This window comes from Musa acuminata, chromosome BXJ2-8, assembly GCF_036884655.1.
Source record: "Musa acuminata AAA Group cultivar baxijiao chromosome BXJ2-8, Cavendish_Baxijiao_AAA, whole genome shotgun sequence".
NCBI classification, from domain to species: domain Eukaryota; kingdom Viridiplantae; phylum Streptophyta; class Magnoliopsida; order Zingiberales; family Musaceae; genus Musa; species Musa acuminata.
Window position 1 is genome coordinate 6913061 of NC_088345.1, and position 25857 is coordinate 6938917.

At 40.1% G+C, this 25857-nt stretch overlaps 4 protein-coding genes across 32 annotated transcripts; 2 read left to right on the forward strand and 2 right to left on the reverse strand.

Moving 5' to 3' along the window:
- The first annotated feature begins 5657 nt into the window (after positions 1-5657).
- On the forward strand, positions 5658-8051 carry LOC135618955 (scarecrow-like protein 3). The gene has a single exon (XM_065120451.1). It carries the CDS (start codon positions 6508-6510, stop codon positions 7930-7932), a length of 1425 nt encoding a protein of 474 aa, XP_064976523.1. The 5' UTR covers positions 5658-6507; the 3' UTR covers positions 7933-8051.
- Positions 8052-11200: 3149 nt separating this feature from the next.
- On the reverse strand, positions 11201-12069 carry LOC135618384 (LOB domain-containing protein 1-like). The gene is made up of 2 exons (XM_065119268.1): positions 11759-12069; positions 11201-11666 (listed from the first exon to the last, which is right to left on the reverse strand). Exons 1-2 carry the CDS (start codon positions 12017-12019, stop codon positions 11313-11315), a joined length of 615 nt encoding a protein of 204 aa, XP_064975340.1. The 5' UTR covers positions 12020-12069; the 3' UTR covers positions 11201-11312.
- A 3920-nt stretch (positions 12070-15989) lies between these two features.
- LOC135618956 (probable beta-1,4-xylosyltransferase GT43A) lies at positions 15990-17906 on the forward strand. Its single transcript, XM_065120452.1, has 3 exons — positions 15990-16714; positions 16908-17175; positions 17416-17906. Exons 1-3 carry the CDS (start codon positions 16107-16109, stop codon positions 17554-17556), a joined length of 1017 nt encoding a protein of 338 aa, XP_064976524.1. The 5' UTR covers positions 15990-16106; the 3' UTR covers positions 17557-17906.
- A 505-nt stretch (positions 17907-18411) lies between these two features.
- Positions 18412-22675, reverse strand: LOC135618957 (uncharacterized). Of its 29 annotated transcripts, none has more exons than XR_010489249.1 (7): positions 22487-22591; positions 22235-22348; positions 21261-21312; positions 21072-21124; positions 19846-20200; positions 19630-19748; positions 18412-18665 (listed from the first exon to the last, which is right to left on the reverse strand). XR_010489249.1 is itself a non-coding variant. In XM_065120453.1 (6 exons), exons 1-4 carry the CDS (start codon positions 22658-22660, stop codon positions 20173-20175), a joined length of 339 nt encoding a protein of 112 aa, XP_064976525.1. In that variant the 5' UTR covers positions 22661-22675; the 3' UTR covers positions 18412-18665; positions 19630-19748; positions 19846-20172. The 29 variants fall into 29 exon arrangements, 2 of the variants coding, with proteins under 2 accessions (XP_064976525.1, XP_064976526.1); XR_010489238.1 differs by having other exon boundaries at positions 19846-20211; XR_010489239.1 differs by having other exon boundaries at positions 19846-20211; positions 21261-21353.
- Between the last annotated feature and the right edge of the window lie 3182 nt (positions 22676-25857).

A 25857-nucleotide genomic window follows, 5' to 3' on the forward strand; every position in this document is an offset into this window, starting at 1 on the left:
GTGTATGCTTTCCCATGCCAAGTTAAAGTCATTTTGGAGAGCGGCTATGAGAACTATAGTTGACTTGATAAATCTTTTTCCATCAGTTTCTTTAAAATATGATGTTCTAGAGAGAGTGTGAAAAGGAAAAGATATATCTTATGATCACTTGAGAGTCTTTGGGTGTAAAGCATTTGTTCATATTCCCAAAGATGAGAGGTCCAAGCTTGATAATAAAGCAAAAGTATATATCTTCTTGAGGTATCGTCATAAAGAGTTAGGGTATAGATTATGAGATTATTAGAAGTAGAGATGTTGTATTTCTTGAAGACCTATTATTTGATGATGATAACAATATTAAAAAGCCAAAAACATTTATTTATATTCCTCAAAGTTTAGGTCAAGTTCCTTCACCTGTAGTTCATGATGATCATGGGGGACATAAACAAGAAAATTATGGTGAGAATGTCAGTAATGATACTTCTACAATTGATGATGTTGAACCAACTAAACAAGCACCTCCATCATAAGTTGAGATTCCATTGAGAAGATCCACAAGAAAGCGACAACTAACTACTACATATCCTCCAATGAGTATGTTATATTTACTGACGGGAATGAGTTAGAAACTTAGCAAGAAAATATTTTACATAAGCACAAAAATGAGTGGGTTAAAGCTATACAAGAATAGATAAAATCCTTGCTTAAGAACTACACCTATGATTTAGTAAAGTTACCTGAAGGAAAAAAAACTCTCAAGAATAAATAAGTTTATAAATTGAAGACTGAAAATAATAGCTCACAACAAAGATTTAGTCAGAAGAAAAGTATTGACTTTGAAAAAATATTTTCTCCTATGGTAAAAATATCCTCTATCTGAGTTGGTTTTGGTTTAGCTACTCGTTTGAACTTAGAAGTTTAGCAACTTGATTTGAAAACTATATTTCTTCATGATGACTTAGAAGAAGAAATTTATATAGAGCAACTAGAAGTTTTCAAAGTAAAAAAAAAAAGAAAATATAGTGTGCAAGGTTAGGAAAAACTTATATGGACTCAAACAAGCACCCAAACAGTAGTATAAGAAGTTTAATTCCTTTATGATGAGCCAATAGTATAATAGAACTTGTGTTTACAAAGAAATTTTCAGATAATGATTTCATTATTCTCCTGTTATATATTGATGATATGCTGATTGTTGGCCATGATACTGAAAAAATTAAGAAGCTTAAAAGAGAGCTAAGTAGGTCTTTTGTCATGAAAGACTTAAGATCGGTGAAACAAATACTTTGTATAAAGATTTTTCGTGATAGAAAGATTTGGCTATTTCAGGACACTTATATCGAAAAGGTTCTTAAGTAAAACTAAAATAGTTTATTCTTCACTTGTATGTCATTTCAAACTCAGTTCGAAACAATATCCTACAAGTGAGAAAGAAAAAGAAGAAATATCAAAAGTGTCTTACTCTTATGTGATAGGTAATTTGATGTATCCTATGGTTTATACTAGACTAGATATAGCTTATGCAGTTGGATTTGTTAGTCGATTTCTTTCTAATTCTAGTAAGGAATATTGAGCAACAGTGAAATGAATATTAAGATATCTAAGAGGTACCCCTAGGTTATGTTTATATTATGGCAATGGTAAACCTATAAAAGGTACATAGATGCAAACATGACAAGTGATACTGATTCTAGAAAGTCCACTTCAGGGTTCATGATGACATTTGCAGGAGGAGCACTCTCTTGGTAGTCTAAGTTATAAAATTGTGTTGCTCTATCAACTACAGAAATAGAATACATAACAATTACTGAAGCCTGCAAGGAAGCTTTATGGATAAAAAAATTTCTATAGGAATTGAGCTTGAAACAAGAATGATATATTGTTTACTGTGATAGTCAAAGTGTCATTCATCTTTTCAAAAATTCAACATATTATTTTATATACAAACATATCGATGTAAGATATCACTAAATTCATGATGTGCTTGAGACGAAATAATTGTACTTAGAAAATATGCATACCAATGAGAATGAATCAGACATGTTGACAAAGTCTTTACCTAAGGAGAAGATTAAAGTATGTAGATGAAGAGCGGGCTTAGTATAGCCCACCATATGAGTTGGAGGGAAAGAATTATTGGGTTCATTTCATATGTGGGCTTGGACCGGACAATAGGACCATTAAGCCCAAATCTAATATATTTAAAATAGAAAAATGAAGAGACATGCATGTGATGAGGGAGGCATGCAGTGAAACTATGGCAACTTAGAGGAAAAAAAAACAAAGAGAGAAGAGGAGAGAGAAAGTTAAGATTTTAAAGTTTTTGTTAGACGATCAAACAACTAAATTTTATCGGCATAAATTTTATGTGAAGAATCTTTACAATAAATTTTACAATCTTAATGGTACCGATCTATAGTTTATACTCTCTAAAGTACTTTTCTACTATATCCACTTGCTGAGATAAATTTTTTTTTATGAAATCCATCTATGATAATGATGATATGTTATTGTTAAGCCAAGATCCGTGTTCTTAATATTATTGTGATCATCTGGTTATTCCGAAAAAGATTTATTGTAAACATGTTATCATTATTGGTGATAGTGAAAATTTGAAGAGGACTATGGTCTCATGATTTTTTTCGCATTGAGTTTTTTAAATAAAAAATTTGGTATCTCACTTTATAATTGATTTATTATTCTGTTATATTTATTCTGCTTTAGTTGATATTTACTTTCGATAATAAGTTGATATTTCCATGAGAAACTCATACGTAAAGAAAGAAAAAATATATAATAATTTTTTTCCAACATACGATTTGGGCTGGAAATTGCAGCAGCAAACTCGAAATGGAGTTGCTGGCCACTGGGCCATTGAGAGAAGACAGAAGAAACCTGCTGTGTTTTGAGAAGAGTTTGTGTGTGTAGAAGATTATACTCTCCATTACTTTAAAACCCTCCTGTTTCTCTTTTTCTAAGACTATCAAATTGGCATATATTTGCAGGGTTAACCCTCTTTAAGTTTTTAATAGATTATCGTAAGATTCTTAGCTCGAATACTTTCTTCATTATTTTTTTTAAAAAATAATTTCTCCCACCTGATTGATGTTTAATTCGCCATCACAATGTTGGATTTTATCCTATTGAATGTCTCATTTTAGGAGCGTTCTATCATTTAGTGTTCTTATAATAGAACACCTTAAATTCCAAAATCCCTAAAATACTCCTTTCTTGTCATTGTGATATTTAGGGCTTCTTTGAAATTTCATCAATATTAGAACTATAACTTTAGTGATAATATAAAACTAAGATATTCTTTCAATAAGTAAATAATCAATGAATTACAACTTCATTGTACCAAATAGTCAATTTCAATTAATTGGATCGAATTTTGTAAAATAAGTAATTATTCATGGACTTGAAGAAAAAAATCTTTCACATTGTAGATAGCGATTGTACTTCTCCGACCCAAAATAAATAAATAAAATCTCAATATTCCTAACCAAAAGATAAAAGTGAGAGCCATAAACTCTCATCCTCAATCTAGTGTTCGATTTGGGGAACCCAAGGTTTCAAATCTAGTGATAAGATCATGGGGATTGAAAGAATCTTTGATGAGTTGTGAGTTTGTAGGAGTCTGCCCGTCCTCGCAGACCTTCAAACAGCCACCCTACTCTCATCTGTTCTGATTGACATCTCAACCTCTGACCTCTTCTGCCTTCTTTTGTGCTTTGTGTTGGCCATCACCGCCCATGGCATGCCCAGATGAGTCTATCCAAGCTAAAGAAGGCACAGCAAAAACCAAAGAGATGTAGTTATCCTTTGGAACCTATCTAAGATTCCTTGCTCCTTGCATCTCGACAACTACAAGCTTGACATCTCCATCGATGGTTCTCAGATGAGCCAAAAGCATTCATCGTCTACCTCTGTTTCTGCTCCCAGTTTTCCTGGTGTGATGTATTCCTCGCCCAGAAAAGACACAAGTCATTCCCAAAGGCAGCAGTAGGGAGGAACGTGAATCATGTTGCTCATCTGTCTCGTGCCTTGTTGTTCTTGGTTTCAGCAGTGGAGGCAGCCAAAAGGAGATGCACAGAAACGAAGTGGGAAAGGTTATTCCCTGCACCAACAAAGTCCAATGGCCACAGGTCAACACAAAATTTGGCCTTCAGACTTGTCTCTGTACGATTCGATTCTTTTACCTGCTAAAAACAAATGGCATTTACATGCACAGGTCTCCATCGAGGCAGAACCCCAAGCTTTGTCCTCCTTCCAACCCAACTGGTATCTTTGGTTCGAGCTTGCCGCTGCCAAGTCCACAAGTAATACATCACAGATTCAAATGTCTTGACATCTCTCTCTCTCTCTCTCTCTCTCTCTCTCTCTCTCTCTCTCTCTCTCTCTCACACACACACACGCACACACTATCAAGTGTTTCCCTCTCTTTGAAATTGTATTCTTCTTTCCATGTATGGGCAATCAGTATAGCGAAGCTAGCAGTCATCAACATAATATGTGGAGGCATTCAGCTTGCAGTAAGAAACTATGTTTGTGATCCACATACGAGATCACACATAAAATAAATATAAGTTTACCAGAAGCTCTTTGCATCTCCCACTTCTCATCCATCTCGATATGGTTAAAAAGTATACGATTTTTTATGATTGATGTTTCTTATAATTTGATCCAATCGAGGGTTCTTTCAAGATAAAATACCCATGAGTATAATAAAGTTAATGACATTTCTTAATCCATACGAAGAGCCAAGCATAACTAAAGGATTTGATTTTATTATTTCAAGGTGTATCTATCACATGCTATTGTATATTTTAATTTTATGATATATCGAAACTCGAAGCTCACCTTAGTTTCAGTATCAGAATTTATCGTAAGCTTCAATGTCGATGTCAAGAAGTAGTCGAGTTACCTAAAAACTAGATCGGAGCTCTAATTGCTTTGGTTGGCAAAGAGTTTCATATAGCTCAAAAGAGCGAGAGAAATCTCAACAAAAAACAAAAAAAATTGAGAGAAAGAAAGATCAAATCATGGAATCGATAGCTTATAAACAAAAGTATGCAAACGCTTGATTCACACGATAATTACATGGCATCACTTGGTGTTATTTCAGAGTTCGTCAAATTATTAGGTACTATGATAAATGCAATTACTTAACGTAATAATCGACAGAGATATCCTATTGACATGTGGGGTTCAGAAAGTGGTCGAGTTGGTATAACTATGTGGATGACATGACATTCTACCATCAACATGTAAGACCCCCTTATCATCATATAATATTATCTTATACCATGCAGTATAAAATCATGTCATGTATTGTATATAGCTGTCACGAGACTTGTACGATAGATATATCACATTGAGGGTGGAATTAATGTTTTTTTTTTTATGATAGAGATTTTCTAATGGATATCTATTTAATTCTTCCAAAGAAAATTAAAAGAATTATGAAAATTAAAAAAAATATTATAAGAAAAAGGTGGGATTTAGGTGGGAAGTAAATGTGAATGGATACATATGCATTGATTAGAGTGGGGGAGTCGGTGCACGAAAGAGGGGCTTTGGATCAGAAGCAGATGTGACTGCCACAGCCTAAAGACTGCCCGATCCACCAACTCTCACACATAATTCCAACCTCAACGGTGACCCATTCGCCAAAAAGTTCTTGATCTTGGGAGCCGATCGACAGATAGGGCAAGAAGAAAGAACGGGAAAATGGTCGAACAGGTGGAACCATGCCTCGCCATCTTTGTCGTCACCCCAAACTCCCCTCTCCTCTTGTCCTCATCCCCGTAGCATCAAGACAATGTGGCTGGTCATGCCGCGCACTAGATGACAAGGGGAGAGGCTTGGAGCCATCGGAGCAGGTCCGCCCCGCGCATCCCCCTTTCGCTTGCTCTCTCCCCCAGAGAAGAGACAAAACCACAAGGAGTGGTGTTTTTGTTTTGTTGAGGCGCCGTTGGCGACTTGCGAGGCCATGGAATAAAGCGGCCACGCTGATTCCCTCGCTATCGGACAAGGCTCCAAACCCTGGTCATAATTTAAGGGGGGCGGAGGCCTCCGGACGAGGACACGGAAGCGGTGCGGACAAAAGGCTTCGCTTTTGTCGCCAGCGCCACCGGAGGCGTTTAGCTGCTGTGCTTTTATGATCGGCTTTGGCTTTTGAGGGGGACGGCAGAGAGACTTGTGTGGCCCGGAAGGGAGGGCAGGGTCGTTGCATATCTTAGCAAATCTCCCGTGGAGAAGGACAGCTTCCTACCGTCTCAGGTGGCGAGCTTTTGGATCCGTTGTCACGGGAGGCTTGTTGGAGAGATCGTAATCCTTCGAGCTGGCCGTCTTTTTCTGCTGCAACAAGCTTGATCCTTCCTCAGCCTACTTCCTGCTCGACGAAATTCCCCTGCTTTCCCACCTCTTCCGAGTCTTGCTCTGATGGCTTCGGCCGTTAGCTTGTGTTGAGTCTGGTCCTCTGTTTGCGGCCAGTGCTTCGCTGTCGACGCCTGCATCGAGTGGGCGATGGCGCCTTTGATGGCCAACGTAGTGCAAGACGAAGGGTCGTCCTCGGTGACCTCGTCCCCTCTCAAGACCTTCTCCCTGATGTCTCTCTCCCCTCCCTCCCTGTCGCCCTACTCACCGTGGCTCCGCGAGCTTAAGTCCGACGAGCGCGGCCTCTGCCTCATCCACCTCCTCCTCAACTGCGCCAACCACGTCGCTGCCGGCAGCATCGACCGCGCCAACGCCTTCCTGGAGCAGATCGCCCTGCTTGCCGCCCCCGATGGCGACGCCATGCAACGCATCGCCTCGCACTTCACCGAGGCCCTCGCCCGCCGCGCCCTCCGCCTCTGGCCGGGCCTCTACCACGCCCTCGACTCCACCCGCGCCGTCGTCCTGCCTCTCGCGGAGGCCGCCGCGGCCCGCCGCCATTTCCTCGACCTCTGCCCCTTCCTCCGCCTGTCGTATGTTGTCTCCAACCAGGCGATCATGGAGGCGATGGAGGGCGAGAGGGTGGTCCACGTCGTCGACCTCAACGCGTCGGACCCCACCCAGTGGATCTCCCTCCTCCAAGGGCTACGGGCACGGCCGGAGGGCCCGCCGCACTTGAAGATCACCGGCGTGCACGAGCACAAGGAGCTGCTCAACCACACGGCCGCGCGCCTTTCGGATGAGGCCGAGCGGCTCGACATCCCGTTCCAATTCAACGCCGTGGTGAGCAGGCTTGACAACCTCGACGTCGAGAGCCTCCGCGTCAAGACCGGGGAGGCGTTGGCCATCAGCACAGTCCTCCAGCTGCATTCCTTGCTCGCAAGCAACGACGGCGCCGGCGACCCGCGGCAGGCACAAAGAACTGCGCCAGTCAGCCAGCTGACCTTAGGGGATTACTTCGAGAAGGACCACGTCGCGAACGGATACAGCCCGAGCACGGAGTCGGCGCTGTCATCGCCGTTCGCACCGGCATCGTCGCCGGCGAGGATGGAGAGCTTCCTGGCGTTGCTGTGGGGTCTGTCGCCCAAGATCATGGTGGTGACGGAGCAGGAGTCCAACCACAACGTGCCGGCGCTGAACGAGCGGTTCGTGGAGGCTCTCTTCTACTACGCCGCCCTGTTCGACTGCCTGGACTCGACGGTGCCGAGGCAGTCCGTCGAGCGGCTGCGGGTGGAGAAGATGCTGTTGGGTGAGGAGATCAAGAACATCATCGCGTGCGAGGGGTGGGAGAGGAAGGAGCGGCACGAGAAGCTGGAGAGGTGGGCGCAGAGGATGGACATGGCCGGGTTCGGACCGCTGCCTCTCAGCTACTACGGCCTCCTGCAAGCGAGGAGGCTGCTGCAGAGCTTCGGCTGCGAGGGTTACAAGGTGAAGGAGGAGAACGGGTGCTTCCTGTTGTGCTGGCAGGACCGACCGCTCTTCTCCATTGCAGCATGGAGGTGCAAACGCTACGATTGACTTTGTTTCCTCATTTCTTCTTCTTCTTCTTCTTTAGTGTTCCCTATCCATTTCCTCCAGAAATGTTGTACATGTATATGATCTTTTTGGCCCTCTTCAATGCACAACTGTTTGGGAAACAGGATGTGTATGTGCTGCATCAAATTTTGTTCTTCCTCTGTTTCTGTTTCGGGATTTCCCAGCGGAGTTTGGACTCTATTTTTCCACCAATTCTCAATATCACATGAATTGGAGTAATATTTTTTATTCATCTTTACTTCCTTTTGTTGTCAAAATTAAAGAAACGTTGTAGAACGAGACACAGTATGTATCTAAATCAACAAAGCTACATGGATTATGCATCCATAAATTAGCAGATTGGTAACCAAATAGGTGCTTTCAAAGGGATATAAACCACTACTCTTCCAGCATGACTTGGGAGTTCATGTGGACTCCAACTTGGGAGATTTCCAAGACAACACGAACTTTTAAGCATCAAAGTTCGTTGACGTACGGCAAATTAAAAGGACTTCAAAAGATCCCAAACTATTATTCGGACCACAATGTCATATGGGAACTCGAAAAGTTGCCCAACTCAAGACTCATTTAGCTTTCCGATGACACTCTATTTTGCCAGTTCTGAGCTTAATTTACCTTGGATTCTGCCAGCATCTTCTCTTTATTACAAAATCTTAATTAAGATTTGATAGATACAAGTGTTTTTGCATTTCTACAAAGTTGAAACAATATCAAGATTAGCATGCCAATCTTGTCATCAAAATTAATCAAACGCAGTTAAACTATGCTGACGGATGACATCGAAAGTAATGTAATGGAGGATTTGAGATGATTTCATGCGGGAATTCCCTAGTTCTTGTGCCTTTGAGATGAACTATTATGATGGAATTATCCCGAACCAGTTCATCATCATTGCTAATAAATATATTTTGTTGATTCTCTAAATTTTTTTGTTAGCGTCAATCTTGAGCTCGCTCGAGAATTTTCATCTCTAGGAAATTATGATCTTTGCTAGCGGAGCTTATCTGAATGTTGTGATAGTTTGCACGCTTGAAAGCATAGATCTTATGGCGACTGAGTGAAGGCATTCGAGACTCGCAGCAGTCGCCTATCTCTCCGTCCAGTGTTTGTATGGTGAAGTACGCGATCTCCCAGTTCTTGCAGCAAGTTCTCATTCGTGAGTGGCGCAGGGGGAGTTGCCTTTGAAGGATGCTATTTAGTTGGTATTGTATTGCCAATTCAATGGGATCTTTGAATTCCAGCCGAACTACTATCACTTTCTAGACTCCTACCCCTCACTTTTAACTTGAGAGCCATGATGCTTCTTGAAGCTTCATGATATTTTCTCAGCAGCAGAGTAAGCAGTATCGGAGAAATACTGCTGCTGATCTGAAGAAGAAGAAGAAGAAGAAGAAGAAGAAGCCTTCTACTTAAAGAAGAAGGAAGCAAACATCTCTATGGGGACTTATCCAGCAGCAGCATCAAGACTGAACTCTGCTGCTTCATCCTCCAAGTGAGAAAGCAAGGGTTGGGTGTGGATGCAAAGCGCAGCCTGGGGCATCCTTGATCGCATCTGAAACCACTCTCCAGAGTGAGAAAGGAACCTGCCATTTTCCACAGGTTAGAACTGCTCCACAAAGTGACATGCATATCAATTGCCGAAGGGCCCCATGCAGCTTGGAGAGACTGTGTGATGAGGAACTTTCTGAGACAAATAGGTACCCCACACAGTAAGCAGACTTCATCTTGTTGTTTTCATACTCTCTCTTCTGCTAACCCTTTCTTAATTATCAGCTTCTGCTTATACTTCCTTTCACATCTACTTATCAGTATGATTGATAGCACAAGATTTGGTACCTGAAACAGTCAGTGCCACACATCATGTGTACCACAAATTTCATGTTTCTTCAGTGTTCGACTCATTTTTAAGTGGTGCAGATCATAACCTGCAACTTTTCACATATGTTTCTGAAGGCATGTTTCCCATATCCAAGTTTGACAGATAGATAGATAGATAGCAAAATGAAAGGAAGGCACCTGCAAGGATTTATCATCCTAAAAAATCTCGAGTTTTGGATGGATTAGCAGCATCAATCCTTGCAATCTGCAATGTATGTTATGAGACTTTAGCATGCGCAGATAATGGAAGATGCAGCTCCTGTATCTTGGCTGAGTGACCCACATACTACTATGCTAATTAATATACCTCAAGTCCAGTGATTAGAACATATGTAAGAAAGGCAAACTGAAATAGAACTCATTTCACAACATGATTTCGGATATGAACAAAGAAAAACCATAACGAAATGCTACTACAAATAGATAAGACATGCCATTTAAAATCCACATTTGAACTGTAAAAAGTATATGACTATCTAATAGTTAAGACAGTGCTTGAAGGCAGTCTTCTCTGCCCACCTTCTCCACTGGGTTATCTGACTTTTGTTCTCTCTCGTTACCATCAAACCCTAAGTCGTAGGTTTCACAAGAGGAAAAAGAAGAAAGTTGGTAGACTTGAGACCCTAAGTTTGAAGTATACCACTCTTCAGTTTTTCCTGTGTATACATTGAATTTATGACCACTCGGAGTCATATTATCTGCATGCGGTGACCATATTACATGCAATACAGTTCATATTCTAGAATTTATATTGTTATCTAATGGTGAGGACTCGTATTGTTAACCACTTTAGGTTTTGGCACTGGTTGATCTAAGATGATTCTGTGATCTCTAGTCAAGCATTTTGTGGAATCGCAGTATGATATCCAGCTTCAAGCTTCGTCAATGGAGTTTTGCGTGATGCTGACACGGTAGGTCTACAAGACTTAGACTCGTACACATGACGCATGGTGGCATCCTTAGAGGTGGCAAATCAACTAACCTAAAAGGTATAGAATTACGACTCCAATAGTGACTAAAAAGACGAAGAAGTTATTCTGTGGCCAAGTACCAACTTTTCTTGATGGATTATTGCTTGCTCCCAACTGCTGGATCATTGCGTGGTGATAAAGATATGGACTACAAGCTTAGAATTTCCACCCCAAGTTATAGGAAGAGGACTCTTCCGAGTTCGTAAGCATCAAATTCTACTCGGTGAGGAGATTATAATTGTGTTGCATGCAACTTTCCTCTTTCATGGAATTCTGTGCATCTAAGCTTATAATGTCAAACACACGAAGCTAGCCTTTCCAGATTGTTCCACTGGTCTAGAATATGGATTTAGTCCAAATCGCATCAACATAATTGCTGCAGAGAATCTTATTCATTAGAGGGAAACAGTAATCGTTCATCGCTAAAAGCAATGCAAATACAAATCATCTATCTCTCATCATCAGACGACCGGATTATTAATCAGCAGTGTACATGGGTTTCAGAACCGTGAATCATAGCCAGTGGGGTTCATCCCAAACTAAGCCCTGGCTGATCTCATCGAGGAAGTCAGCATCGCTCTGAAACATGCAAGGGCTGGCAGCGAGGGCGTCATCGACGGACTGAGGCGTGCAGTCTTGCTGTGTTCGAGCCATTTCCATGCAGATTAATGCGAGCAGGTTCCCGTGCTGGGCTTGCAGGTTGGTGAGCTCGGCTTTCGCCCGTGCCAGCTGCGCTTGGAGCTCATCCACCTGCTTCTGAAGCTGGCATACGGCACCAGTGCACCCGTACACCGGATCTCGGATCCGCGCCTTCGCCTCGTACACCATGCTGCTCACGGCGTCCGCCCTCTGGTTTTCCGGGAGATCCTGAGAGTGTCGAATCCAATTGAAGTGCGGTAGGACATATATATAAAGACAGAAAGAAACTTTGTGGGGAAGACTTAACGGAGGCAGTTTACCTGCAACAGTTTGATGATGTTGCTGGCACCGAACACGCGATGCGCGGTGGTGAACTTGAGCGGCTCTGTCGGCGGGAAATAAGGCGCGAGAACGCAGTTGTCGGCGCATCGCCGGCGGAGGATCTTGCAGGCGGCACAGGGGCTGTGGATGACTACTGTCGTCGGAGTGGCGGGGAGGCACGGAGGTGATGAGATGGGAGAAGATGCTGGGGAGGAAGAAACGTGATGGAAGCCGGTGGTGCTTGTGTCGCTGGAGTCCATGGCAGGAGGTGGAAAGAGGGAGGAGAGAATAATATGGACTCTTGAATGGAGATGGTGGCTCGTTCTTGCCCCGCAGAGGAGATATATAGGGAGGGGGAGACTACGACGCCATTGCTGACAGATATGACGTCAGCAGGTTAGAACATTTGCGTCAGATCCCGGTCTGCTGTGTAGTCTCAGCAGGCACAAATTTAGGAGAGGCAGAGAAAATTAGAATCTCTCTTATTAGTTTATTGTCTGTGTATAATAATTATTTTGACATAAATTAATTCAGGCAGGCATTACGCACATCACACTAGAATATGACTCGACCAATACAGTGGATGTTGTTAGTTTGGCAAGTCCCATGGTTCCATATCGGAAAAATCATGCTTATTATCTCCTATTGGAACTATAAATAAGGGTTTGAGTTTTGAAGTCAGATACTCCCTTTTATAGTAGTGATTTGCTTCTCTTTCATCCGTGTAGGTCAAAGTCAATTGACCGAACAACGTAAATCTGATGTTCTTATCGCTTTTATCTTTTCCGCTTTATTGTCTTTGTTGGGTTGTTGTCAAAATTATCCTTCGGTAAATTTTCTGGGGCTAACTCTAACATATGTGAATCCGAGATGTCAGTTCAAGTACCGGAAATAACCTTTTATATCCAATAATGTATCGATGGAGCCTCGTCAATTTTTTACTATTGATTTTGACATGAGAAAAAGTGATCCTTAAATCAAAATGAGAACTTTGTGCACACGGATGCATCCTCATCAACGAGCAGAATCGATCACCTCAAACACAGCTTCCATGCATGAGCAGAATCGGTCATCCCCTACTTTCCAAGTACTTTGTTCTAACAGCAGGTCATACATAGCCTTGAAAGGTAGAACATTCCATTCCCCAACCGAAGGGCCACGAAATGAACTGTGTGCAATGTGGAAGACTAAGCAGCGGCGGCGGCATCGACCGATGGACCAATTAGCCCATCTGAATTGATTGCGCCATCGTCGTTGCAGTGCTGAAAACGTTGCGCTTCCAAATACTTGCGGGCCTTCACGAAGCGGAGACTTGGAATGGGTCGTGTCGTCGTCGTCGTCTGCCGCAAGTTTCCAGCAGTGTGTGGGGTGCGAGTGAAGCTGGTGCCGCATGCACGCGGCGCACAAGAAAGCAACCTTCCATGGAAACCCGCATCTATCAGAGCCTCCGTTCATTGTTGAGGTTGGAGGAAGTCTTTATTTGCTGTTTTTTTGTAGTGTGTGATGGGAGATTTGTTGTAGGAGTTTTCCCACCTTATATAGCTAATTAATGTCTCATATTTTATGGGTACAAGAAATTTTCCTACGGTTTCAGCATTAGTAAAGAGTGTTGTTCTCTGTATCAAACACATAAAGAAGGATAGAGATTTGTAATTAATTTTAGATTATTTTAATGTTTTTATTAATTTTGATATCGATTATTTTGATCTTACTTAATGAGATAATTAATCTATCAACTTCGTTAATCTTAAATCGATATATCATTATAAATTAATTGTTAATATGAGACTAATCAAAGTGTTATATATCTCCTGTTAGACGAAAAAAAGAGGATTTCTTTCAATTTTTAGATGATATTTTTCTTATAAAATACCTTACAACTTATCGGATTATAATATCTATCTTCTTCCAAGATATCTAAAATATTCTCATCTTGCATTTTTAAAGATATCGAAATCATGAGTTCATCGAAGATGGTCATATCTGATCGGGTCCCACTCTTACTTCTTCACCCTTTCAATAAAAGTCCACATCAAATCCACGCAGGCCCACACGGCAGTCACTGTTGCTGGGATCTTGGCAAGTTCCCACTAGCTCGGTCGGTCCCGGAAATGGATTGGGAAGCGATGGAGATGATATGCTCCCAATACTGCTGCAGACATGCGAAGCTTTTCTCCATCTTTCTGTTGCTCCCTGCGCTTTCTTTGTATCGCAGCAACTGTCTCTCTCTTCGGTTCCTTCAGTCAGACAGGATGGCGTACTGATGATGATGCCGAGAGAACTCTCGCTCTCTCTCTCTCTCTCTCTCTCTCTCTCTCGCTATCGTTTGCTGATTGTCAACCTGGAAGGTTGGACGGCACTTCTCCATCAAAGCCAACTTGGCCATCATACCACTGTGGACTTCGTCGATGAGGTTTCGTGATACCTTGATACTCTTACGACGAAGAGGAGGAGAGACACTTTGAGGTGGAATATCCGATCCAACTCAGTCTAAGCTTGAAAAAGGCAATTGATGATCTGCATCAATCAAGGTCATTGGTTTTGGACCAAACTAATTCATGTTGTGAATACAAGTACATTGCCTCGAGACATTGTAAGTTAGCTGAAAGATAACTTCATGCATGGATCCCCTATGCATGAATGTATCTATCCTTTCCTTTTCTTTCTTTTTCTTTTTTCTATCTTTAAAAATAATAATTTTTTTATAAAAATAAAAAAAATAGAAAAAATCCTAAGGGAAAGAGTATCCTTAAGAACATCACAACGAGTTGGTCAAAAAATAAAGGTAGAGTAAGATATGGATTCTTCGAGATTGATAGGTACACTTACATTAAAATATTATATTTATATATAAAGTTATGTATCCGACTTCATCATCGATTCGATTTTAGGTATAAATTATATTGGATAAGATTTCGAGTGCTTAACCCGATAATATCTATCTTCTTCCAATTTATCTAAGCAAGTAAGAGAAAGAATATTGTTTGAGAGGAACAAAGTAGTGGCCAAAACACTACGACGAGTTGGTCAAAAAGTATAGGTAGAAAAAGATGGATTCTTATAGGTTGATAGGTACACTTACTCTCAAATATTATATCTATATATAAAGTTTTGTATCCAACTTCAACACCGGTCCGATTTTAGGTGAAAATTATGTCGGATGAAATTTCGAGCTCTCAATCCGATAAGTGAGTATATCAGCACGTACTAATTTTTCTTATATTATTATTCTTTACAAAACTTTATTAAAAATATATTTATTATAAAAAAAAAAAAGATAAATATTATATTGTTCTCTCAATATCATGACCCGGGTCTGGTGGGCAAACTAGCCTATCAACTTTGTTTGGTCTAAATCACTGATCAAAATGCTTAAGTTGAAGTTGATAGTAGTATCCTGCCCACTTTCGATGTGTGACTAATCAGGGGTGTTACACTCAACCTCTCATCGAATATGATAAATATTATATTCATAAACAATAGCATACAAAATATTAAGTGGAGTAGCTTCCACCTACTATACCATACCATAGCAAACAAAATCAGAACCAAAGCTTCATGATCGTGACAAAGAATGTTCTAAAAGAGTCGCATGGATTCATGAAAACTACATCATTTCTCTGTATATGATCACAAAATGATGGAGTGCACATAGTTATATTAGATATGAGCTAAGCTTCATTTAGAAAAGAGGAGATGACCATGTCATCAGTCCGAACAAGTACCGATCTCATGGCTTCAACACTATCCATTTCTACCGGTCCACAATTACATTACTCCTCCTATGTGCTGTGTGACACTTTGGTGCTAACTACACTACAAGGGAGAGAGTAGTTTATTTGCAAACACAAACCCATGCATTGGTTTCTCTTTTGTTGTTGTCCTGCAACAAGTGGCACATAGAAATTGAGGTTAAGCAGCATTAAATTGAATGGGTTGGCTTGCTTGCTTCAAACAAAAGATCACAAATTAGGTGGTGCCTTCACATCCCACCAGCAAATTTGCTGCTCCCCTTGGCCTTCATACTTTCTTTAGCTTCAAGAAATGACTTCATGCACTGCAGCAAAGGAAAACAGAGACAGCTTCTCTATTGAGGAACAGAAGTGAGATGAAGTGGGTGACTAATAATGATAGCTCAACCAAAAGGCATCATCGCCACCAGACAGCAAGCCTTAGCCAATTCGACCGTTGTGCTCCCGCGCTTTTAAAACTGTCACCAACCGCAACCTTCCCCCTTCAACTCCGCCCCCATTAGAAAGTAGTAGAACTCTCTCTATCTGTTCCCCGTCGCGGTTGTCCCCTCTTTGCCGCCTCCTCTTTGAGCCAAATCCTTAAGAGGAACGGAACATGGGCTCGTTCGACCGACCGAGGAAGAGGATCCAGCTGTGGAAGAAGGCCCTCATCCACTTCGCCTTGTGCTTCGTGATGGGCTTCTTCACCGGCTTTGCCCCCGCGAGCACCGCCTCCATCTTCTCCCGCCGCATCGGCTCCTCTGACCGGCCGACGAAGCCCGTGCCTGCCTTGGAGAGGCTCGCCGACCCTGGCATCGCCAACCGGAGCATAATGGCTGAGACTCCAGTGGGAGAATCTCCTGAGCCGCATTTGGATCGGCAACTGATCATCATAACGACGACTCGCTCCGACGACAGGCTGCAAGAGGCATTCTTGAGGAGACTGGCCTGCACCTTGAAGCTGGTGCCCCCGCCGCTGCTCTGGATCGTTGTCCAAGCCCGCGCCGCAGCCCCCGTGACGGCCGAGATGCTGAGGAAGACCGGCGTCATGTACAGGCACCTGACGTTCGAGAAGAACTTTACTGATCCAGCAGCGGAGGCCGATCACCAGAGGAAAGTGGCGCTGAATCATGTGGAGTATCACCGGCTTGCCGGGGTCGTTCACTTCGCAGACGCATCCAACGTCTACGATCTCGAATTCTTCGAAGAGATCAGACAGATTAAGTATGCGTTCTCTCCCATCTGCATCTCCTCTGCCTTCTGTCCTCATTTTGTTGACTTCAAGAACACCCGAATGCAGTTTGGTATCGAAAGGAGTTTGCAGCATTAGCTGAGATCCTCTCCCTGTGCTACATCGAAATGCTTCTCTTGACATTTCCCTCCCCGTAGTAAAAGCTCTTCTGATCAACAAATGCAGGGTTTTTGGGACTTGGCCATTGGCGACGGCATCGGCGAACAGGAGGAGAGCGGTGGTGGATGGGCCGGTTTGCAGCTCTTCCAAGGTCGTGGGATGGCTCTTCAAGGACTCGAGCAATGACAAAGCCACTGTTAGGAGTCCGATGACCGATGCCGACATGAAGGGGAAACCTCTACAGATCGACATATCAGCCTTCGCGTTCAATAGTACGATTCTGTGGGATCCTGAGAGATGGGGCCGCCCGACATCGGTGCCCGACACATCGCAAGTTAGCATGTTGATAGTTACTTGATGAGCTTTATGTCATTTCATTGTCTCACCATCTCTCTAGTAGACAGCAGCCTCTGCCAAATACTGCCCAAGGGAGCTAATTACCAATTGCCACCATTCTGTAACTTTAATCTTTTGCAGCAGATGTGGCAGAACTTATTGATCCCCTCCTCCTCCTCCTCTCTCTCTCTCTCTAAATTCTAAACCATTGATATATTTCTGGTGATTGCAACTGCAGGACTCAATGAAGTTTGTCCAAAAGGTAATACGAGAAGATGATATCAAGTTGAAAGGCATTCCTGCTGATTGCTCCAAGATCATGCTGTGGCATCCTTACAGACCAAGGGTCATCCCTCTGCCCTTCCAAAATCCAAGGTAAAGGTAAATGAGAACCATAGAGACCACCCATTGTTACTTTGCCCTTTTCTTTTAATCATCTTCTATTTTGATTGAGGGTATCAGTCATCTTCCAAGCAATATTATTTATTGCAAGTTCCTGACGTTGCGCTGTTGTAAAGTAAGAGAGAGAGAGAGAGAGAGAGAGAGAGAGAGAGAGAGAAAACAGACCGGGTGGGAATTTATTGCTTGTTGACTGGTGTCGGATATATATAAGTAGACTCTCAAGGCATGTATAGGGGAAGGAAATCTAAGTTAGTATGTGATCCAAGAATTGCCTTATAGCAATAATGCAATAGAAGATGATTGAAGAAGATTATATATTTTACTGAAACTGCCTCTTGAATAGTTGAAGAAAAGTCATGTTGGCCTCCTATGTTAGTTTTTATTTATTTAACTTTCTCAGTGCATTTTAAATATTACACTCAATCACAACATTGGATTTGGGATTTATTACATTATTGTAACCATACTGTACTCTTCTATATCAACATTCATGTCCATACAATTGTTGAAAAATTAAGATAATCACAATATCTATAGATCTCCTTTTCTATATACCATGTTGACTTGTTGATAAACATCAACAAGTCAACTCTTGCCTACAAAGACTCGAAGAGGAAGGATACATTTAAATTTCTATTCTCCAAAAAAACAGATCTTCAATCATCATATAATGCTGAACATTTAGAAAAGATCACAACGTCAAGTATGAAACCTAGTTCTCAGAAAAGCAGCAATAACTAGCATCAACCATTATTGGTTTTATTTTGGTACAATACCTCAATTAGTTGCAACTAGAACATATTCTAAGCAAAAATAAAAAGGGTCAAAAAAATTACGCCAAAGCAAATCATTGCTCTACAAGTTCAAAATGAAAAGCACAGTGACAACAGTTCTAAAGAGTTTTGTATATAGAAAGTCAAAAAGCAGACTAACATGCACTTGGAGGCCTACTTACCAGAAATCACAAGAACACAAACAAATCTACCGAAAAATCCATTTCTTCCTAACTGCATCTCCTTTAGGCTCTCCTTGGATGTTGCCAGGTTTCCTTTTCACAATTCCCCAGTTTAAAGCTTCCGATCTTTTCTGCACATTAAAAAAAAGTCTAATCAAATCTACAAACCTGCAGGAGCATAGAATTGTATTTGTTTCCAAGGTGGTAACCTATTCCCTTCGGATCCAATCCCAAGAATTGTACATATACCCACAAGTCAAACAACTTTGGAACTCACTAAATATTAGATATTTGATGTCAACTGAGACAATGATGTTAAACTGAACTCCTGATTCTCAAAGGTTTTTACATTTTTATATTGTTTTATATTCTGATAACATCACATAAGATAGAGTGACATGACATTATACATGTCAAACACACACACACATACGAATGGTAGATGAACTCCATATAATTGTGATGTCAAATCATATGAAACGCATCTTAATAAAGAGAATTCATAAATTGTAAGAAAACATGAGTACTTAGGATCCTCAAGACGTCCATGCAAACTCCAGCGCTGGTGAAATCGTTCCATGATTTCAATTCCACTTGCAAGAATCATCATGTGCCTAAAGAAGAGCATAGGATGAATGAAACTTCATACTTAGCTAGTAACTATTGCTTTGTATTGTAGATACCGGATTTTCTTCCAACTCTAAGATACACTGAGCAGACATTGCCGAGATTCTACAAGGACATTGTTTTCCTAAATATAAGCAGTTACTAATCAAGAATGTGCACTTTGACTGAATACATAATAGGTCAGTAAAGAAAAGAAAGGGTCACATAGTTTTGCCTTCCTTTGGCTCATATCAGATTAATCCAAAAGGTTGGACAAGCAAAACAAAGGCTACAGTAGATAAAATGTCAATCCACATTTTTTTGTAGATACAACAGATGCAATTCTGGCTACTTAATTGACTGTGATAACATAAATGTTCCATGAGAACCTACACGAGTGACACAATAAAAGGTCTTTTCATTTTTCCATTCTCCATAAGGTTGTTGACCACCAAGTATCAAAAGACAATAAAAGGTAAAAGATTGCACCTTTCCAAAGATGTAACCTCCAATTGGAGTTCAGCAGCTCTTTCCTTTGCTGCAGTAAAGGGCATAGACAACCCCAACTTATGCTCACTATGTAAGAGCCTCTGTCTTAACTACTTATCCTGTTAGCATTTCAATCCAAATTGACAAGTCAAGTAGAAAGTTGCAAAAACCAGTCCAATTTACGTAAAACACAAAAAATACATAAATGTGACTGACCCTTTTCTCAGCACACTGTTGATACAAGACAATCTCATCTTGGCAAAATGGCTTGATATTGTTGATTTTCAAGCCGAAGGTATTTATTAAATGACTTTCCCTTTTATTTCCAAAATAAAGATCACTGACTCGATAGCAATCATAGTTCTTTGGAGACAAGATGGCCCCTAGCACTCGCCACTATAGAGTCATATGAGATGATCCGCTATCACTTTAATAAGAAAAGATTCCTTAAAACTCCATCACATAAGTCAACACCTTCAAGAACATGAGATGCAATCTCAGGGGGAATGATAGGTGAAGGAAGCCCCAGCATAACGTCATCACCTAGTAGGATAGTTTCTTCCATGGTTGGCTGTGAATCAACTAAAGCAAAATAAAGAGGAGACATTAAAGCAATACAACAGTAAAAAATGCTCTTTCAGGAGGCATCACCAACTATCACAAACTAGTAGAGTTCTAACATGTACACTGGTGTAAAAACAGAAACACGATAAGGAGTCAACATATTATATTTTATATAGCAGCTAGCAAAAATAGAAATCACAAGATAGTATATATACACTATACATAATTCTAGATTATGGATTCAATAAGACATCAACTACAACTGAATTATGTAATTTGAATTGGCAACCAAGATAACCTCATAAGACATTATTAAGTTACCAATACAATACTGTGACAAAACTTGATAAGACAAAGCATAGATACAAGAAAAAAGGACCAGATGAACCATAATTAAATTTATTTTGATTTGAGAACCAAGAAGACACAAAACATCACATCAATTTTCATTTCATAGGCCCATTTCTTTTTATATGGGCCCCCTACAAAAAAATTAATTTTTGCAAATACTAAGGTTAAGATGATAAAAACAATGTTCAATAACAAACCTTCGCAGTAGATGCCTGGAGCAATGATTGCTTCAACAATGTTGTGCAACACAAGGTGTAAGTTACTAAAGTTCATCCCGATATAACAAGAAGATCCTTTATTTTAACATAATTTACCAACATAAGGCACTTGAAGATCGACTATTTTGTATCTTGAGACAATATTCTTCTTCTTTTTTCTAATAGTTGTATATTGAAACAAGTTATTAAAGAGAATATGATCCATTCTTTTGTGGATAGACCCCATTGATGTGAATCTAATAGTAGCAGTTTTACAACTATATCATGCATAGAAGTTACCAGAAAATAGACAAAATGGAGAGAGCTTACGATCCGTGGTTGCTCAACTGGTATGTGTCCCTCCTTTGGTAGTGAAGATACCTCTAAAATTGATCCAGATACAAATTATGTTTGATGTCGAAGAATTGCCACAACAGAAACAAGATATTATAAGTGAACATCAAAGCAGTGATCAGTGATATAATCCTAGTACTAATAAAATAGTATACATAAACTCACAGCAGTCATCCTAAAATCCAGTTCAATATGATGAGTCAGTCATCTTCCATAACTGTGAACAAACAAGGTGTCTTTCAAATATGGAAACCTCTACTGAGATGAGGAGTAAAAAGTCAGAGGGAGTCAATCACATAAACAAACTGACACACAACAAATGAATGATGTGGAATTACTAAAGTTTTAATGTTATATATATATATATATGCAATTTTGCCTTAGTCTCCCCTTCCAATTTGGTCAAAAAAGCTGTTCTTTGTCGTATTTAGTTTGACCCCTCAAGGTATTCTTCTTCTTCCTCCTCTTTTTATTTGTGTCTAACCACCTCCAAGGCTATAGTTTAAAAAATAACATGTAAAACAACAAGAGGTCTACATGGCATGGTCGAGATACTCCTTTCAAGTTCATACACATCTATATTATTTATACTATCCAAACAAAAATCCTTTAAAGTCTGTACGAGTCTATACTATCAAACTATCAACACAAGTACTTATCTATTATATCTCCTACTTCGGTCTCATGTATAACAGGTTAAAAAACGTGCTATAAACCTACCTGCTGCGAATCAAAACAAACTTAAGCAATATCTATTCATTATCAGATCTGTGTCTGATATAATCCATACTATTCCAGACCCACACCATATCAAAAAACAAAATGATATTATGCAGTCATATTTATTTAAATATGTAAGGTAGTATGATATCCTAAGTCAACCAGAAGATAACTCAGGACATGATATCCCCCTGAAATCTTCAATATATGCCTCCAGGACAAAGCCACAAAGCAAAAGTCAGTCAAAATACCTTGCAGCTGAAAGCAGAGGCAAAGCTTCCTGAGATAAGCATGAAGGTTCAAAAGTATACTAAATTTTAAAAAGAAAAAAGAGCTTGTTTTGTCCTCACACTTCGATATAAAAACTATCACAGAATGCAAATAATGCAACTATGGAGAGTTTCAAGACTATCACCAACATTAGCCACAATAGTTGGGATGGGAATGACCAGCACAAGAATGATGCAGTAGACAACATGAGAAGAATGGTCATGTTTGATCCTGGAATACCAAAAGACACGACATCCTGGAACCTAAATGAAGAAACAAAGAACAGATCGTTGAGCAATTCATCGTAACAAACACACATAAAACTGCTACTCCAATATCTAACATCGAAATACGATTCTAATACAATGGTCATGTTTGATCTCAGAACAACTAACAATTACCAAGGGATCAGAAGGACGGGCGGAGAGATCTCACCGGATGATGCTCGACTGGGGCGCCGACTGCCAGCAGCCGAGAGGAGAAAGGCCGTCATCTCGCCCATCATCAACCAGGTATCGAGATCCGGCTAGGGCTTCTATCCAGGCCGTCGGATCGTAGCATCTGACGGTGATCATATGAAGCCATCTATTCGTATCAAACGGCTGCCTTCTTCCCACGCGGGAAAAGGTATAAAGTCCCAGAAAGAACTTTTATTTTTGAAAAAGTCCAAAGTTAGCGACCAATTTTTTTAAAAAATTACAAAATATTTTTTCAAAAATCCTTGCATAATATTTTTTAAAATAATGATATTACCCGTCCCTGTTGACCATTGCTTCCGCTTTACATTATTGCCTCGCTCTCACCTCCTCTTTTTTTTTTTCTATTTCATTGTTGAGTGATAAGTGAAGAGGCAGGGTGGGCTACTAGTGAGGGAAAAGGCCTGGGTAAGGAAAGAGGGTATATGGGATTATCGTTAACGATAATAGAGGAGAATAAAATAAGAGTAATAAACAAATGGTGAAGGCTACAGTTCATAAGCTAGGGGCAAGGGCACACAGTTATAAACAAGGAAAGAGGAGGTTGCAACCTGAGTAAAGGCGAGGGTGTGTGCCTATAGGAGAGGAAAAAGAGGTCGAGAGCCGGGACGCATTGGTTATTATCGATAACGATAAAAATAATAATAATAATAACCTAAGGGTGGGGTTGCGAATAGCAAGCAAGAAATGAATGAGGATAGTTAGAGATAATGACCAGTGTAACGAAGGCAAAGGTAATTGTTAGTCATAGGTGTCCAGCAAACCAATCACGTGAGTGATGACACGTGTGACTTGATACAGAATTTTTTTGCTTGTTATATTTTGACATATATCATTATATATATATATATATATTGTGATGTCTTTCGATTTGTGCAATGGGAATCGGATCATGATGAGATTACGGTAACGAAATCGATTCACCTTTAAACACAGATCCTAAATAATCCTGGTCATAGGTTACTCGAGAGGGACATCGTGATAACCGGACAGACTGGTGTGCTGTATACCCGTCCATATGATGGATGCAGCTGGTCTCATAGCTGCTCGTGTAGGGACACTAGGGATACAATACAAGTGCTCATTGGAGAATGAGTTCACTAATTGATCCGCTTACGAAATGCTGGATGGTTGATGATGCCTTATTGTCAGACAATGATTCCGTAGTCTTAGTGGTGTATCTGATCCTTAGACTTAAGACACCAAGGATGTCCTGTATGAGTGCTCCACTCTTTGATACCAGACTTATAGGTTTGATTGTCCCAGATCTAGTATAACTGGTCATTGGGAGTGGTAGTCGACCTTACGAGGGCTATTGAGTGTCGATAGAGGATTATCCACTCTTGGCATCATGAGAGGAATATCCCATGTGTTCTTGCTTAAACAAATCCCTAGCTAGGATCATTCGGGTTGAGAGAAAGAGAGTTCTTCAGGAGAATCTAATCAGAACGAGACTCGAGTAGAAATCGTATGGGTCTGACAGCACCATGCTCGATATACGGTCTTTGGTATATTAGATGGATGATGGGCTATATACGTCCGTAGTCGATGAGTCGAGTGAATTATTACAGAGATAATAATTCACTGAGTTAGAAGGAGTTCTGATAGGTATGACTCACGACTAACTCGATATTGGGCCTAGAGGGTCATACACATATGGTAGGCATTACGATGAGTAAAGGTTCGAATATGATATATCCGACGGAGCCCTTCTCTTATTGGATATCCAATAAGGCTTTGAATTATTGGATCCCATGGACGAGATCCAATAAGAGCCCATGAGAGATTATTGGATAGAGATCCACTAATCTAAAAGTCTTGGGTTATTGGATGTAGATCCAATACCCACTATGAGAGGATCTATTAGGGTTTGACAAGGGACATCTATAAATAGGAGGGATTCAGAGCCTCATAGGCTAGAGCTTTTGCTTGTCTCTCCTATTCTCCTTCCCCTCTCCATCTTAGAGCAGGCCTGGAGTTTTGAGGAGCATCGTCGTAGCCCTGTTATGAGAGGATGATGCTTGACCTCCTTCACCCTCTCCTAAAGATCTGTAAGGAAACAGGGATATACGATCTCCCTAAATAACACAATTTATTCTATACGCAGTTTTAAGTTTCGCAGATTTTGCGCACCAATCTTTGCACGACGACGAACATCTCTTTGGGAATAAGGGATTTTTTTTTTTTTGTTCTTCCGCTGCGTATGTGATGTCGCCCCCAAGATTTCCTAACAGTAATATTATATTTTTAAGAAAGTAGAGGTAATATAAGCAAATTTATCAAAACTATTCGTTTTTCTAAAAATATATTCAAATGAAAGTTATGAAAATTGATAAAAATAACATAAATTTAAAAATAATGAACAAAATCTTTAACCAATCGACATTCTAGGTTCTCATCTATAAAATAATATTTTTTATATCTATTATATGATAATAAAAATATAAAAAATTATTTTTAATTAATTGAAATTCAAGTTCTAAGCCTATTGTACACTAGAAAGAAAATAATACTCGTTCTCTCTAAATATATTAAAACAACTAAAATAATTCAGAAAAACACATAAGATATCTATACAGAATGATCTCCTTTTGTCCACTACAACAAGAAGAATGAGATTAACTAAAGCACAATTATTGGGTTTTCTCTAGTAACTTAAATGCATACTTCTCCACCTAATAATGAACAATTCTTATTCTTTGTTTAGTGGGATGCATCAGTTCATGAATCAGTGAGCGAGGAAGAAGTAATGGTGGTACTAACAACTCTTGAAAGTTAATGGATTTTCTTGGTTACATATTACACTATCACTTAATGCTCAAATCACACTGACTAAGAGTTTACAATCTCATTCATTCAATACAAATTTCAAATATATTATCCACTTGAATGGATAGCCGAATAGAGAAATAATCGATTGAAATTCATAAATCGAGATCATGATTAACATGATAATTAACACGGTGTAATTTAAGCAATATCACAAACAAATAACAAACAAAAATGAAAGACAAAAACACATTTATAGTAGTTTGATCACACCTCTAGTCCTCAAAGACCTTTAGGTTTTAATAAGCATCATTAACCACATTTTTTTCAGTCAATTGCATGGACTCAGTAGTAAACCATTTACCAACAAACTAATCATTTTTACAAGATCAAGAGCTAATTTTTTCCAATGTTGAAGAGATTCCTCTTGAGATTATTCCCTTCAAGTGTAGGGAGGCATTCTTAGAAAGAATAGATGAATTATGATCTCTCAAACAATCAAGCAATAAATATAATTTTCATCCTTA

Excerpts from the sequence above, each read along its gene's own strand:
- LOC135618384 (XM_065119268.1), bottom strand. The coding sequence starts at position 12,019 with ATGGACTCCAGCGACACAAGCACCACCGGCTTCCATCACGTTTCTTCC. Across the intron at positions 11,667-11,758 it reads ACATCATCAAACTGTTGCAG|GATCTCCCGGAAAACCAGAG; the intron begins GTAAACTGCCTC and ends CGACACTCTCAG.
- LOC135618957 (XM_065120453.1), bottom strand. The coding sequence starts at position 22,660 with ATGATCACCGTCAGATGCTACGATCCGACGGCCTGGATAGAAGCCCTA. Across the intron at positions 22,349-22,520 it reads CCCCAGTCGAGCATCATCCG|GTTCCAGGATGTCGTGTCTT; the intron begins GTGAGATCTCTC and ends TTCTTCATTTAG. Across the intron at positions 21,125-22,230 it reads AACTATTGTGGCTAATGTTG|AGGTATCTTCACTACCAAAG; the intron begins GTGATAGTCTTG and ends GATCAATTTTAG.
- LOC135618955 (XM_065120451.1), top strand. The coding sequence starts at position 6,508 with ATGGCGCCTTTGATGGCCAACGTAGTGCAAGACGAAGGGTCGTCCTCG.
- LOC135618956 (XM_065120452.1), top strand. The coding sequence starts at position 16,107 with ATGGGCTCGTTCGACCGACCGAGGAAGAGGATCCAGCTGTGGAAGAAG. Across the intron at positions 16,715-16,907 it reads GAAGAGATCAGACAGATTAA|GGTTTTTGGGACTTGGCCAT; the intron begins GTATGCGTTCTC and ends CAACAAATGCAG. Across the intron at positions 17,176-17,415 it reads CGGTGCCCGACACATCGCAA|GACTCAATGAAGTTTGTCCA; the intron begins GTTAGCATGTTG and ends TTGCAACTGCAG.